General features: G+C 43.7%; 1 protein-coding gene across 1 annotated transcript in view; it reads right to left on the bottom strand.

Annotated features, from left to right (window-relative positions):
- The window catches only part of ZFYVE19 (zinc finger FYVE-type containing 19), a 63,344-nt gene that overhangs the window by 17,360 nt on the left and 31,426 nt on the right, over window positions 1-14,558 (bottom strand). Inside the window, exon 7 of the mRNA XM_073609411.1 lies at window positions 10,091-10,205. Within this exon, the coding sequence (XP_073465512.1) occupies window positions 10,091-10,205 (115 nt within the window). The remainder of the gene's footprint in view (window positions 1-10,090; window positions 10,206-14,558) is intronic.

Below are 14,558 nucleotides of genomic sequence, written 5' to 3'. Positions count from 1 at the left end.
GCAATCATAGTGAAAACCTCTGGGGTTCAGTGACCATTCTGCTTATTGAATGGGGTTTCTGCTCAGGAAATCTGCCACCCTGTTCAGAGTCCCTTCTAGGTGGACTGCTGATAGAGACAGCAAGTGTCCCTCTGCCCACCGAAGAATATCCATGGCTAGTACTTGCAGCAACTTGCTCCATGTACCCCCTTGCCTGTTTATATAAGCCACAGACGTGGCATTGTTGGTTAGTATCTGAACATGCTGAAAGTGAAGATCCTGAGCAAATGACGTCAGAGCTAAGTCGATCACCTTGAGCTCTCTCCAGTTTGAGGACCTTGTTGCCTCTTTCCTGGACCAGTTTCCCTGAGTGAAACTCTTTCCTAGGTGGGCCCCCCAGGAACTGGCATCAGTTGTCAGTCTTTTCTCGACCGGAAAAGCCCAGACTAAACCCTCCGATAGGGTATCCTGCCTCTTCCACCACTATAGTGATCTCTTCACCTGAGTTGGAATTTTTCCCTCTGTTTCTAGGGATTCCAATTTGTGATCCCATGATCTCAGGAGAAAAGTCTGCAGACACCTGAAGTGTAGCTTTGCCTAAAGCTGACATGACTTGTCTTGTCTTATCGTCAGACGCTGGTTGGTTTTGTGAATTTTGTCCTTCTTCTCTAAAGGAAGAAAGATCTTTTGATCCACAGAATTGATTACATACCCTAAAAACCAAATCTTCTGAGCTGGGTCTAGGGAAGACTTTTGGAAGTTTAGAATCCATCCCATAGACTCCAAATGGCTGCGTGCTCTGCCTAAATTGATCTGCAATTCCTCCCTTGAGGGGGCGAAAAAAGCAGATCGTCTAAATAAGGAATTCCCTGAAGACGAAGCGGAGCTAAGGCTTCTGCCTTCACTTTGGTGAAAATTCGGTGTGCTCCTATATGCGATTTTAGTTGGTTAATCCAGTATTCTAGATTCCTGGCTGCACACGTTGTGGCCATTGCTGGCTTTAAATTGCTCATGACTGATTGCCACAATCTCTTGAGCAAAAGATCCATGCGTTTGTCTATTGGATCCTTCAGAACCCCCATGTCTTCAAAAGACAGGTCTGTGGATCTTGAGACCTGGGAGAAGGCAGCATCCAACTTGGGTACCTTATTCCATACCGCAGAAGGGTCCACCTCAAAAGGAAAACGCGTTTTGTGGGCTTTGGAAAAAAAAGGTTTTCCTCTCTGGATCCTGACATTCTCTTGTAATGGCTTCAGAAATGACCGAATGGACCGGGAAAGTCCACCCCTTAGGCTTGTTTAACCCTGCATACATGCGGTCATGAAGAGATAATTCCTTCTTTTCTTCACTTAAGCCAAGCATAACATTAATAGCTTTAAGGAGCCCATCTACCTCTTCTAGGGATAGCTTAAATTTGGAGGGGGCAAACCTCAGCCTCCTCACCCTCCGCTTCCAAGTCTTTAACAGAAGGAGCAGGGGATTGCTCTTCCCTGCTTGAAGGGTCTTCAGGTAGAGCTTCCACCTCCGGGATAGAAAGGGAACCCTGGGAAGACTCCGAAGTGGATGTCTGAATAGCAGCTGGATTAACTAAAGAGTCACGAAAAGTTTGAATCATGGCATATAGTTCCTTCCTTACAGAGCCAACTAAGAAATCACAAACAGAAGCGGATTCCTCCTTGACTAAAGAAGTGATGCAAGCCCTGCACAGGGCTTTTTTCCAATTGTCTCCCATTTTTGGTTAGCCTGAAAGACAAAAAGGGGAAAAAAAAAACAGGGGACCTTTTAGTGAGACCCAGTCTCTGCTTTAAAAAGGACCACCACACAGATGCACTAAGAACAAACCAGTCAGACTCTAGTGCCCAGACAGGCCCCTTGCCACTAGGGGGAGAAAAAAGGAGAGACCCCAAAACCAAAAGGTAAGAGAAAAAGGTAGACTTTAACCGCTACCTCCTACCTGAGCCTTGCTGGTGCCTGTCCCCACTGCTGCAGATGCCGACTCTTCCATAGCAGGTATGCAGCTTTCCACACGTCCCCTCCTGGACTCCCATAATGCCTCTGCACTGGGCCGGAAGTGTAAATAGGCACCAGCTCCTGTCCTCCCTCCTGCCCACTGCGTCCATACCGGAAATTACGTTTTCGCCGACTTGGTGACCTGCTCTGTCACTTCCGGCGCGACCGCCGGAAAACATGGCGGCGGCCGCTTCCTGGGTCTGTGCAGGCCACCGAATCTACGGCTCTCTCCGAGCACCAGGAGGGGAAGAGGAGCCTGATTACTACTGCTGCAGATGCCTGGGTAGGACAGGAGGATAACGGGTCTCTAGTGGAGGAAAAAAAGAGAAGGAAGCCCCGTCCCTCAGGAGCACCCAAGAGATCTTGACTCCCCTCCCAAAGATGTTCCCTCCAGGCCGGAGGAAACACAAAAACTGAGGTATGATAGGGAGGTGCCTCCCTTTAAAGTTCTGGAGGAAGAAGGTGTTTCCTATGAAGCCTTGGGAAACATGTGTTTGGACAACAGAGATGTGTTTGGAAGGACAGAGGAAGACATGGCTGCTGGAAGCTGGATAACTTTGGAGACGCTTTTGTGAGTTGGACTCTGAGCAAGGAACTATGAAGGACATCTTGACCCATAAGTTGTGTAATTGTTTAGTTTACGTAATGTGTACATATTGTACATGCTTATATTTGTAGGCATATTTTGTAAGCTAAAAGTTGTGCTGTATTGTGCATCCTACAGTTTGTATGTGCAGATTTTTCCCTGTTTAGTAAAGCATTGATACACTTCAGAAGTCTAAGCTTCCTTGGTTTTACCACAAGAACTTAATAGATATACTCAAAGCATTACAACTTATGCAAATGCTCTGATGCTTGATCCAATACCTGGGCAGTCAGGGATGATCTATGCGGCGTTGGGGGGGGGGGGGGGGGGGGGGTTACAATCATCAATCTCCCTGTATAGAATTTAATAAAGCATCTGACAGCTGCTTCTCCTCCTCTTCCCCCACGGCTTTCAGCTGCTTTATTGAAAGCCACACAGGGAGATCAGTGATTGTAACTCTCCCCACCGATCATCCCTGACTGTCCCCCTGTATACTCCTCCAGCCCCCCTCCATGTCCTCCTCCGGTTCCCCGTGTCCTCCTCCCTGTGCTCCTCTGGTCCCCCCACCCCCCATTGCCGTTTTTCATGGGCTCCCCCCTTTGCCCCTCCGGTGCTCCCCGTGTTCTCCTCCTTGCGCTCCTCCCTTTGTTCCTCTGGTGCCCCCCAATGTCCTTCGTGTACTCCCCCGGTTCCCCCCTGTGCTCCTCTACCCTTCCCTGTCCAGGAACTGTCAGGATGGAGAGCGGAGGAAGGAGCCGGTATATGTGTCATTTACCGGCTCCTCCCTTCTCCGAATGGACAGAGTCAGTGATCACTGACTCTGTCCATTCATAACTGAGCATCGTAACCTGTGTTTACAATGCTTTAGTTTATGAATGAACAGGAGCGGCTGTCTCCTATCCATTCATCTTCAGTGCAGCTGAGGCTGCAGAGAAAGAAACTGGGGAATCTGTGTCCTCAATCCATTCCCCTGTCTCAAAGGGGAGAGGTCAGGGATCTGTTTAGACCCCTGATATCTCACCAAACCCCCCACAAAACAAAAAAAAAAAAAAAGGGAAACATTGTAATAAATAAATATTTAAGCGTAAAATTGTACAATAAATAAATAAATAATAATAATAATAATAATAATAATAACACCCACACTGTCCACCCCCCCCCCCCCTCCAAATAAAAGAAAGAATTCTAAAAAAAATAAAATTTAAAAAAATAAAAAAACTACTGACAGTCCACGCCTCATCAGTGCTGCACATTAGTGATTAGCGGTATCGGCGAGTACTTGAAAGTATCGGCACTTGTACTCGCTGGTATCAGTGCAATCCTAGAACAGACAAGATATTTTCAGATTTTAAGTAGGAAAAAAAACAAAACACATCCTATTTGTTTCAGTAAGTGAAATTCAAAACACAAAAGAGAAAGATCACGTCCCCTCCCCGCCAGGCAGGACTGCCTTATGTGACTGAAAAAAATGTGTAAATATCACGCTGTCCTATGAACAGGTAGATAAGCACCTAACACAACAAGTGATCTAATCTTGTAAGAAAAAATGCGGTATAGAAAAGTGCAGTGCTAAAGAATGTGAAGGTAGTTAATAATACTATTTCATATGATACAACAAGTAATGTTAGTCAGTGCATAAAATCCATAAACATGTGATAACATATGGTTGACATTCTAAAATTATATAAACTGTGTCCATATAGAGGTGACACAAAAAATTGTGGCACACATATACTTGGTGTTCTTAATTGAATAAACTGAGTCCGTATGAAAGTGAAGTTAAAAAAAAATGTGTTGCACCAAAAAGTGTGAAATTGAAAATGGAGTGTTGATAGAAGATCCACCACTGCTCTTATAGGAGGCTTACCACAAAGATTGGACACAGATGGGCATACACCCACTGAGTCAATCGAGCTTGTAAAGTGGGGATCCTTGATGGTAACTGTTGCTAGAAATGCAAATCCAGGTGACCCGGGTACTTGCCAGGATATATTTGGTAAAAGGGCAGGTCCAATCAGGCATCCAAAATACCAAATTACCGCTTTTATCTCCATCCACTTCAATATCCCTAACATTTAGTAACCAAAGTGGTGACTTTTGAGTATATTTGAGGACTTGGACATTAATGCTTCAAAAAAAATCTGAGATTACTTCTGTTTTATGCAATATAAACAGTGGTTCTCCAGTGGATATATACTAACCTCCTCAGCCTTAAAGTGGTTGTAAACCCGCTTAGCATCTATCACGCAATCCCGTGTCTTTCAGAATACTAGTTGCCCTGTATATGTGCCTTATTAAAAAGATGCTGTCCTAGACCTGATTTTATAGCGCTCACGTGACCAGCTGTCTCTCCCCTCTCCCGATCCGAGAGCTAGAGCGAGAGGGGCCAAGAATCTTCTGCTGACGTCAGTCGGGAGGAGGAGAGAGCGGGCCGGTGACGTGAGCACCAAGCAGCACTAGGAAATCAGGTACAGCACAGCATCTTTTTAATAAGACATATGTACAGGGCACTTAGTATTATGAAAGACAGGGGATTGCATAATTATTACTAAATTATTTCAGCGGGGGGGGTGGGAAGACAGGAAAGTACACAATAGAAAAGTTTATTTTTTTTAATTCACGTAACATGTCGTTACACAGCTATTTCTTTCCTTTTTTCCTGCTCCTTGTTTCATAATAGTTGTTACCGTTATGAAAGTCATTAAGACAACAAAAATATTCTATCTGATCAATGTACTGACATTATATATATATATATATATATATATATATATATACACATACACACACACACACACACACACACACACACACAGTATATTATGATGATTTTATTCGATCGTTTCTGTATGTACACAATTCCTTAACTTAAAAGTCGCACAATTTTGCAGCAATTTTGCGGGTGCAATTTTGGCACGATTTCAGGGAATGCCTGTGTAAACTTGAGGTCTATGGACCTCAACTCACATCAAAGTCAGACCAAAGTAGTGCAGGGACTACTTTGAAGTTGGCGTGACTTGAAATCGCACAGATATGAATGGTTATCATTGGAAATCATGTGGTAGGACTTTACATTTGTGACATTTGTGCACTCCCAAGTCGCAGTACAAGTTGCACAAGTGTGAAATGGGCCTAAAGGAGGAGTATAGACAGTATAGTTCCTGACTGTATGGTTGAGATCCACCCAAATGCCTCGACTGGCAGTTGGCTTAGGCTCTCAGTGAGGCACTGAGAGCCTGCTCCAGCCACTCTCACCCCCTCCACAGCCCAGAACTCCAGTGAGCGCTGGTGGGGAGAGCAGGGCGCCGGTGAGTCACCAGCTCTCTGCAAGATGAAGACCGAGAACTAAGTGATCAACGTTTTTTTATCGCTCACTGTCTTAGAGGCGGCGGGGGACAGCTGCAGCTGGGATCAGTTCTACAGCCATCTAGGTCAGAATTACTTCTTTGTTTTTTTAAAGCCCATACTTATCTTTTAAATTTAGCCTGTTACCTTCACAGCCCACTGTATTCCAAAAAAAAAAAAAGGGGAGCAGAAAAGATTGCTGAAAATGGAGCGGAGCCACGCACTCACGTCACTTACGGTAGAAGGGAGCCTGGAACGCAGTTGGAGCACATGCTGTGAGTTGGCCCCTGCATACATTGTATCGACCATAGACTGTAGCAGTTAAGGGTGTTTTAACCACTTGTTGGGAAGTTTGTTTTTTTTTTGTTTTTTATTCTGATTTTTTTAATAAATTACCCTTTACTACACTATGGGAGCCCTATTTCTTCCCCATGAGGATCTATCCCTGGGATTTCACTGAATATTCTCTGGAATCGTGACTGGGAATTGCGGAATAGGAGATAGTTTTGGATATCTTGGTTTGGTGGATCGGCTGGAGGCGGAGGCGTCACTAGCCTGGGGCCACAGGGGGCCCTGACCCCCCCCCAACATCCTACTGGGCCCCCCCATGTGCCCCCCCAATTAATCCAATAGCTGAAAGCTGACAGGAGGGAGAGACACACACGGCATCTTTCTGTGACTGTCACAGCGCACCGATCTGCCTCCCTGTCCGGGCATCCCCACAGCACTGCCCGTTTTCCTCTGCCACAAAACAGATGGATCTGTCAGGACACAGAGTGGGGGAGGAGCCCCTTCTTAGGGCTGTCTTAACACACAGGCTCTTCTGCGAACTGCCCAGGGGTCCTTGGGGCATGGAGGGCCCTAGAAGTTTCCTCCCAGCAGTATTCTAGCAGTGGCAACAGTTCCCCTCACTTTGACCATCTCTTGCTACACTACAGGTGAGTTCTGTTACCTGTCTCTCAGCTGTCTTCAGTGCTTTCTCCCTCCCCGGCATCTTCCTCCCCACCTCAGCCACTGCTATCCCGTCCGGCACACAGATCTATCTCTGCCTGTCACACTGCCTCTCAGATCGTTGTTAACCCTTGCTCCCTTCTCCCTGCCCGTTTGCCGATATCTCGCAGCCCTGCTGATTTACAGCCTCTTCCCCAGCCGGCCGAATTCTTTTCCTAACACTTTCCCCCACTCCCCTCAGCCTTCTTTCCCCTATCTTCTCCTCTGCAGACACTTCATCTTCATGCAGGTATGTGTCCTAGGATCTACAAACACTGCAAATGGCAGGAATCCCCCACCCTGCACACCCCCAACACTCTTTACTAGGTAATGGAAATCTGTCCCTCTCCCCCTCCCAGCCAGACAGCCCATTTACTTTTAGACGGTATTCCCCATGCCCATCCCTCCCCAGTCCCCTTGACACCCATCTATTTGCCAAACCCACCCCACCCTTCCCTCATGCCAGCACAAATCCTCCTCCTTTTTATCCCTATACAAACCAGGATCCTCCTCTTTCATTCCAGTTCTCCTCTACCCATCCCCCATCTCATACCCACCTTCACTCCCCCCTTCCTCCTCCTCCCCCACCCCATGGTTCTCATTCCCATCTCCCCCCCCCCCCCGCCCCCCATTTTTTTCAGGGCTTAAGGAAGAACCCCGAGGTGGAGCATCATACCATTGCTGTTGCTTGTGTGGGTGGGATGTGTACTGCGCCAATCCCTGCTTACTCTCCTTCTCTATTCATCCCATATGATTGGTGCAGTACACATCCCACCCACACAACAGTAATAAGATGCTCCACCTCAGAGTTAGTAGTCACCTAACCTGCACTACCACCCTACCTGACACTATTACCTAACCTGGCACTACCACCCTAACCTGGCACTATTACCTAACCTGGCACTACCACCCTACCTGACACTATTACCTAACCTGGCACTACCACCCTACCTGACACTATTACCTAACCTGGCACTACCACCCTAACCTGGCACTGCCACCTAGCCTGCCACTACCACCTAACCTGGCACTATTTTATATCATCTAAACTTGCACTACCACCTAACCTGGCACTATTGAATATCACCTTACCTGGCACTATTACCTAACCTGGCACTTTTATCTAACCTGGCACTACCACCCTAACCTGGCACTATTACCTAACCTGGCACTACCACCCTAACCTGGCACTACAACCCTAACCTGGCACTACAACATAACCTGGCACTACCACCCTAACCTGGCACTATTACCTAACCTGGCACTACCACCCTACCTGACACTATTACCTAACCTGGCACTATTACCTAGCCTTGCGCTATTACCTAACCTGGCACTGCCACCCGACCTGGCACTGCAACCTAGCCTACCACTACCACCTAACCTGGCACTATTTTATATCACCTAACCTGGCACTACCACCTAACTTGGCACTATTACCTAACCTGGCACTACCACCCTAACCTGGCACTATTACCTAACCTGGCACTACCACCCTAACCTGGCACTATCACCTAACCTGGCAGTACCACCCTACCTGCCACTATTACCTAACCTGGCATTACCACCCTAACCTGACACTACCACCCTAACCTGGCACTATTACCTAACCTGGCACTATCACTTAACCTGGCACTACCACCTAACTTGGCACTGCCACCTAGCCTGCCGCAACCACCTAACCAGGCACTATTGTATATCACCTAACCTGGCACTATTATACATCACCTAACTTGACACTATCACCTAACCTGGCACTATTGTATATCACCCTAACCTGGCACTATGTCACCCCAATCTGCCAGTATACTACCCTAACATCACTTGACGTCGACATACGGTGAGCTGCCTGTCCACCTGGGGGAGGGATGCCAGATATAGGATCCGTCCCAGGTGCAAATTTTGAAAACAATTTATCATTTTCCTTCCACTTCACAATTATGTGCCACTTTGTGTTGGTCTATCACATAAAATTCCAATAAAATACATTTATGTTTTTGGTTGTAACATGACAAAGGGACATTTCAAGGGGTGTGAATACTTTTTCAAGGCACTGTATGATGTGTATATATATATATATATATATATATATATACACACACATACACATACATACATATATATATATATACATATATATATATATATATATATATATATATATATATATATATATATATATATATATATATATATATATATATATATATATATATATATATATATATATATATATATATATATATATATATATATATATATATATACATATACATACACATACATACACACACACACACACACACACACACACACACACACACACACATTTTTATAGCTGGCCCCCCTACTTTTGTCCCTGTCCCCCATGTGCCCCCCTAAATATGAAAGCTGGAGACGCCACTGGCTGGAGGAGCCATTAAGGGACATTACGCCAAGTACTGGTGAATCAGCTGGAGGAGCCACCAAGGGACATCATCCATGGTTATCCACATATGCCAATCACCCCTGCAGAGGTAACAGGAGCTGGTGAGTGGGGACCCGTAAGGGGGGAGCACAAGAGTCACCTGATCTGCTGAGTACTTGGTCACTTTGGAGTTCCTGGCAATTTTTACAGCAACTTTGCATACCACTTGTTTGGGACTATTATTATATATATATAACGTTTGACAATACACATATTGATGAACTGTTGTTTTTCACACACACACACACACACACACACACACACACACACAGATATATTTTTAAGAAAGCTCATATTTTTAATTACAGTATATACACATTTATTTTTGTTTTATTGGTGCTACTTTTTCACAGATGGACTTTAATTATTTTTTGGACATTTAGGATTATTTATCTAATCGATGTTCCAGCGAAAGGTTTTTTTGGTGTGTGTATCATTGCACTTTGTATCACATTATACGGTGGTATATGTGATTCTAACAAATAACACTATCACTACTAGAGCACACCAGTTTTTGGGTGGTGCACTATTGTTATATATTAAGGGATTGGGACACCCCTCTCCAGTCTAGGGTAGCGCCATTTACCCCATCCTTTTCTTAAGATTGCTGCTTATTCAAATGCAGTACTGAAAATTCTGATGTATAGAGTATTACATTTTCCTACTACAGACATATCAAAGCATTGATATAAAAAGGCAAATAATTATTTTACCTTGAGATTGAGCATCTGGATTCCACTGCTGATCAATAGCGGCCTCGTCTCTCAGCTGAATTATTAGATCATCCACTTTTTCAGTCTGAGTTCTCCTGTCCGGTGGTTGATGAAGCTACAAAATGGATTGTATAGTTACATAGTAGGTGAGGTTGAAAAAAGACAAAAGTCCATCAAGTCCAACCTATGTGTGTGATTATATGTCAGTATTGCATTGTATATCCCTGTATGTTGCGGTCCTTCAGGTGCTTATCTAATAGTTGTTTTAAACTATCGATGCTCCCCGCTGAAACCACCGCCTGTGGAAGGGAATTCCACATCCTTGCCGCACTTACATTAAGGAACCCTCTACGCAGTTTAAGGTTAAACCTCTTTTCTTCTAATTTTGATGAGTGGCCACGTGTCTTATTAAACTCCCTTTCGTGGAAAAGTTTTATCCCTATTGTGGGGTCACCAGTATGGCATTTGTAAATTTAAATCATATCCCCTCTCAAGCGTCTCTTCTCCAGAGAGAATAGATTCAGTGCTTGTAACCTTTCTTCATACCTAAGGTCCCTTTATTGGCTTGCAGTACTTGCTCCATTTCCAGTACATCCTTCCCAAGGACTGGTGCCCAGGACTGGACAGCATACTCCAGGTGAGGCCGGATCAGAGTCTTGTAGACTGGGAGCATTATCGCTTTATCTCTTGAGTTAATCCCCTTTTTAATGCATGCCAATATTACATATTTACATAGTTGGTGAGGTTGAAAAAAGACACAAGTCCAACCTATGTGTGTGATTATATGTCATATTCTGTTTGCTTTGTTAGCAGCAACTTGGCATTGCATGCCATTGCTGAGCCTATCTACTAAGACCTCCAGGTCATTTTACATCCTTTATTCCCCCAGAGGTTCTCCCCCCAGTGAGTAGATTGTATTCATATTTTTGCCACCCAAATGCATTATTTTACATTTTTTCCACATTAAACCTGTTGAAAGGCAACATGGCTTAATATCATATTTCGAGAGTTTCTGATACAACCAGGTGACTTAAGTTGAAAGTTGATCCAGCAGGGTATCGGATTCATGCTCCCAGCAAGAATGCTGAACAAAAGCTTGGCTTCTGACCAACTGGTGTGATCAGATTGAATTCCTTGATTAGCACTCTACAAGCAAGCTTCAAAGAGGGCCATCCATGGCTGCCAGGATGATTGATGAAGGTGGGCTACAGAAGATCAAAAGGACCAACAATCACTGAAGTCACATGTGAAGTCACATAGCGATGATACATGGACGAATGCTGCCCCTAGAGGCCAATACAGCAGGCTGGACACTGCCTTGTAACTACTTTGATTCGTCAAAAACCTAGATGGGCTGGCAATAGGGTTGGGTCTTGGCGGTGTATGATTGGAGTTTAAAAGTGCACACAGAAGGGAAATTGTCCCGTTATCGCTCTTGGCTCTCTTGCCATTTTGAGCCCAGATGACTAGGCAATATCTAGAAGACTGCCTTACGATAAGTATTATTGATGTTTTTGTATTTTATATACTCTGTAATAGTTTCCCTTAGTGTTTTTATGTTAGCATTTCCTATTTTCTTGGGAAATAAATAAGACGTTGTTTGACTAAGCAGTGTGTTTATTTTCATAGCCAACCTTATGTTATTGTACTATCAACAGTAACACTATCAGAGTTGTAGCCTCCCTGGCGGTTTTCCCGAATGTGGCTCGGGGTTAAAATTCAGTACCATTAGCAGTAACCCCCGAGCCACACTCGGGATCGCATTGCAGGATCCTGGGGCGGCGTTACTTACCTTGTCCCCGGGATCCTGCGATGTCCCCCGCAGTGTCCGAGGGCTCCGTCCTTCTCCGAAGCCTCTCTGTGCCAGGCTCCGTTCCCTGCGAGCGGCGCGACGCACGGGGGCGGAGCCTGGCGGCAAATTAAAAAAAAGTAAAAATCATAACACATACAGTACTGTAATCTTACAGATTACAGTACTGTATGAAATGATTTCACATCCCTTTTGTCCCCAGTGCTTTGGCCCATGCCCTGCATGCAGTTTTATATGATATATACTGTTCTTTCTGCCTGGAAACTGGAGATTGTCCATAGCAACCAAAAAGTGTCCCTTTACGTCAAAAGTGGCTTTAGACCATCTAGAAAACAGCGATAGTAAATTAGAACACTTGCAGAATTGAGCGATAGTGATAGTGATAGTGAATTGTGGGGAAATTTATTTTATTACTATTTTTTTTTTTTTTTAATTATTTATTTTTATTTATTATATTATAATTTATGTTTTTGTGTTTCAAACTTTATCATACCCGGGATATCTACTAGACTCTGGTTTGGACAGATTTAAGTGTGTTATTGTTAAGATTTAAAGACCTACAATATAAAACGCCAAATTTCCATGCAAAATAATGGTACCGCTTTCAGCACCTAAAATCCGAAATAATCATACCGCCAGGGAGGTTAATAGACTAGCTAACTATGGGAATAGACAAGTTAATACGTATATGGAATAAATAGAGGGAATTCATCCACCACCCGGACAATATTAGTTTAAATATTTATTTCAATTTTCATCCCAGAAGGCGTGTGGAATTTATTTCTGCACAGAATCCAAACCCTAATGTATTGTTGTCTTGAGTCCCTATAAGCTAAGAAATCAACTAGACCCAGAATTGAAAGCCTTCTCTACTGTGGACAAGATTTGCGCTGGTTCGTGAACTCTGAAGCCCTGCTTGAGTGGTCCTGAAAGTTATATGAAATATTTAATCAGTGAAGCAGATGCGCAAAACCTGGTGAGATTTTTGGTTGGTATATGTGTATGTGTTAACATTTATGGTATTGCTAATGCAAATTGTTTTAGGCCTGTGTAGCCGGTCAAGTGTGCCGGCAAGTGAGCAGCTGATCACCCTTGGGTAACTGATGTAGCCTGCAAATTGAAGAGGGCTAAAATCAGTAGTAATAAGGAGATAGTAAGGCATTGATTAAGAGTGTGCATGTCTCCTGGTGTGGGACTACAGGTAAAAGTTAGCTTTTAAACAGCTTTATCTAGGTGTTTGTGTATGTGTGCATATGTGCAAGCAGCTGTTGTATAGACTGGTTAAACAAGATTCAGTGTGAACTTAGCACACATCAATGGAGGTCATTGAAGATTTTCTTAGGAGACATGCCTGTGTTAATTTCAACACTGGCAGAAAATGCTTTAACGTACCAATTTAATGAGTTATTGAGACATGCTAGTGTTGCTGCAAGTGATGTTGCTATGATGGGAATCAACGTTGGAGATATGAATGAGGAGTATTTAAATAAAAGTGCGGTAACTACGCTTGAAAATTGATTCAGGCGTTGAAATGGAAAGCGAGCCTGATCTTTTCAAGAATAGTAAGAGTGGAGACTTCTGATGAGTCCATTGCTAGTGATTACTCCCCAGACAGAAAATGAAAGTGTAAAGTCTGTTGACTCCAAATCATAGTAATGTTATGCAGCAATGTGAGTCTCCATCGCCATATGCTCAGAGAAGGAGACCAACTCTCAAATGCTTTGTTTGTAAAAAGGGGGGGGGGGGGGCGGGGGGGGTCACATCGCTAGGTACAGTTTGGTGGCTAATAGTATTCAGAGGAAATCGCACTACCCTAAAACTACACTAAGGCATTATAAAGTTTATTCTGCGAGATGGGGTAGCAATCCAAGGCATAGAGGCCATTGTAACCAAACCCATGTCCCTTTTAAGACCCAAATGCGGAGACTACAAACTGAAAATAGTCAGTTCAGGCAGGAAAGGCGTCACTATGTAGAACAGCTTCATAAACTCAAAATAGAGGTAGCCGCATGTTCATTCAAATATAGCACTGGGGGAAACAATGTTAGCAGCCTTTAGTGAGCTGCATGGATGGTAAGAATCTTCTGGTTAATGTTTCTTAGCTATGAATAAGGTTTAGATGTGAGTTTCAGAGATTTTCCCTTCATGTTTGGAATATTATAGAGGACTTTGATATGTTTTTAAATATTTTTAGGATAAGCCTCTGTTTTTTTATTTTTTTTTAATTTTTCATTTATTTTATTTTTGTTTTGTTCATGTGGAAAAATTGTTAGGTTTGGTCCACCTGAAAGGGGGGTCATTGGTTATGCCCTCAATTAGCAGCTGAATACACTTTGTTTAAGACAAGAGTTGGTAGAAAGCCATTTTAGCCGCTGGAGTTATTGTAGTTTTTTCTTTGTTTTTATTTTCATTCAGGTGGAAAAAGTTCCAAAGTGTTTAGGCTTTGTCCACCTGAAAGGGGAGTTTGTGCATAGGTCTTAAGGTACAGATAAATGCATTGTTTTTTTAGCGTTTAGATTAAGAATTTTTGAGAAGCAACATTCATTTTTATTTTGGTTCTTACCATGGGGATCCATTTTAGAGTGGGTTCATCCTAAAAAAAATCATGGTTTTGATCATTTGTTTAGAGTTGCAGAAGCCAGGAATACCAAGTTCCTG

Source organism: Aquarana catesbeiana, linkage group LG13, assembly GCF_042186555.1.
Source record: "Aquarana catesbeiana isolate 2022-GZ linkage group LG13, ASM4218655v1, whole genome shotgun sequence".
Classification (NCBI taxonomy): Eukaryota; Metazoa; Chordata; class Amphibia; order Anura; family Ranidae; genus Aquarana; species Aquarana catesbeiana.
The sequence above is the reverse complement of the archived record's forward strand: the minus strand, read 5'-3'. Positions and strand labels throughout refer to the sequence as shown.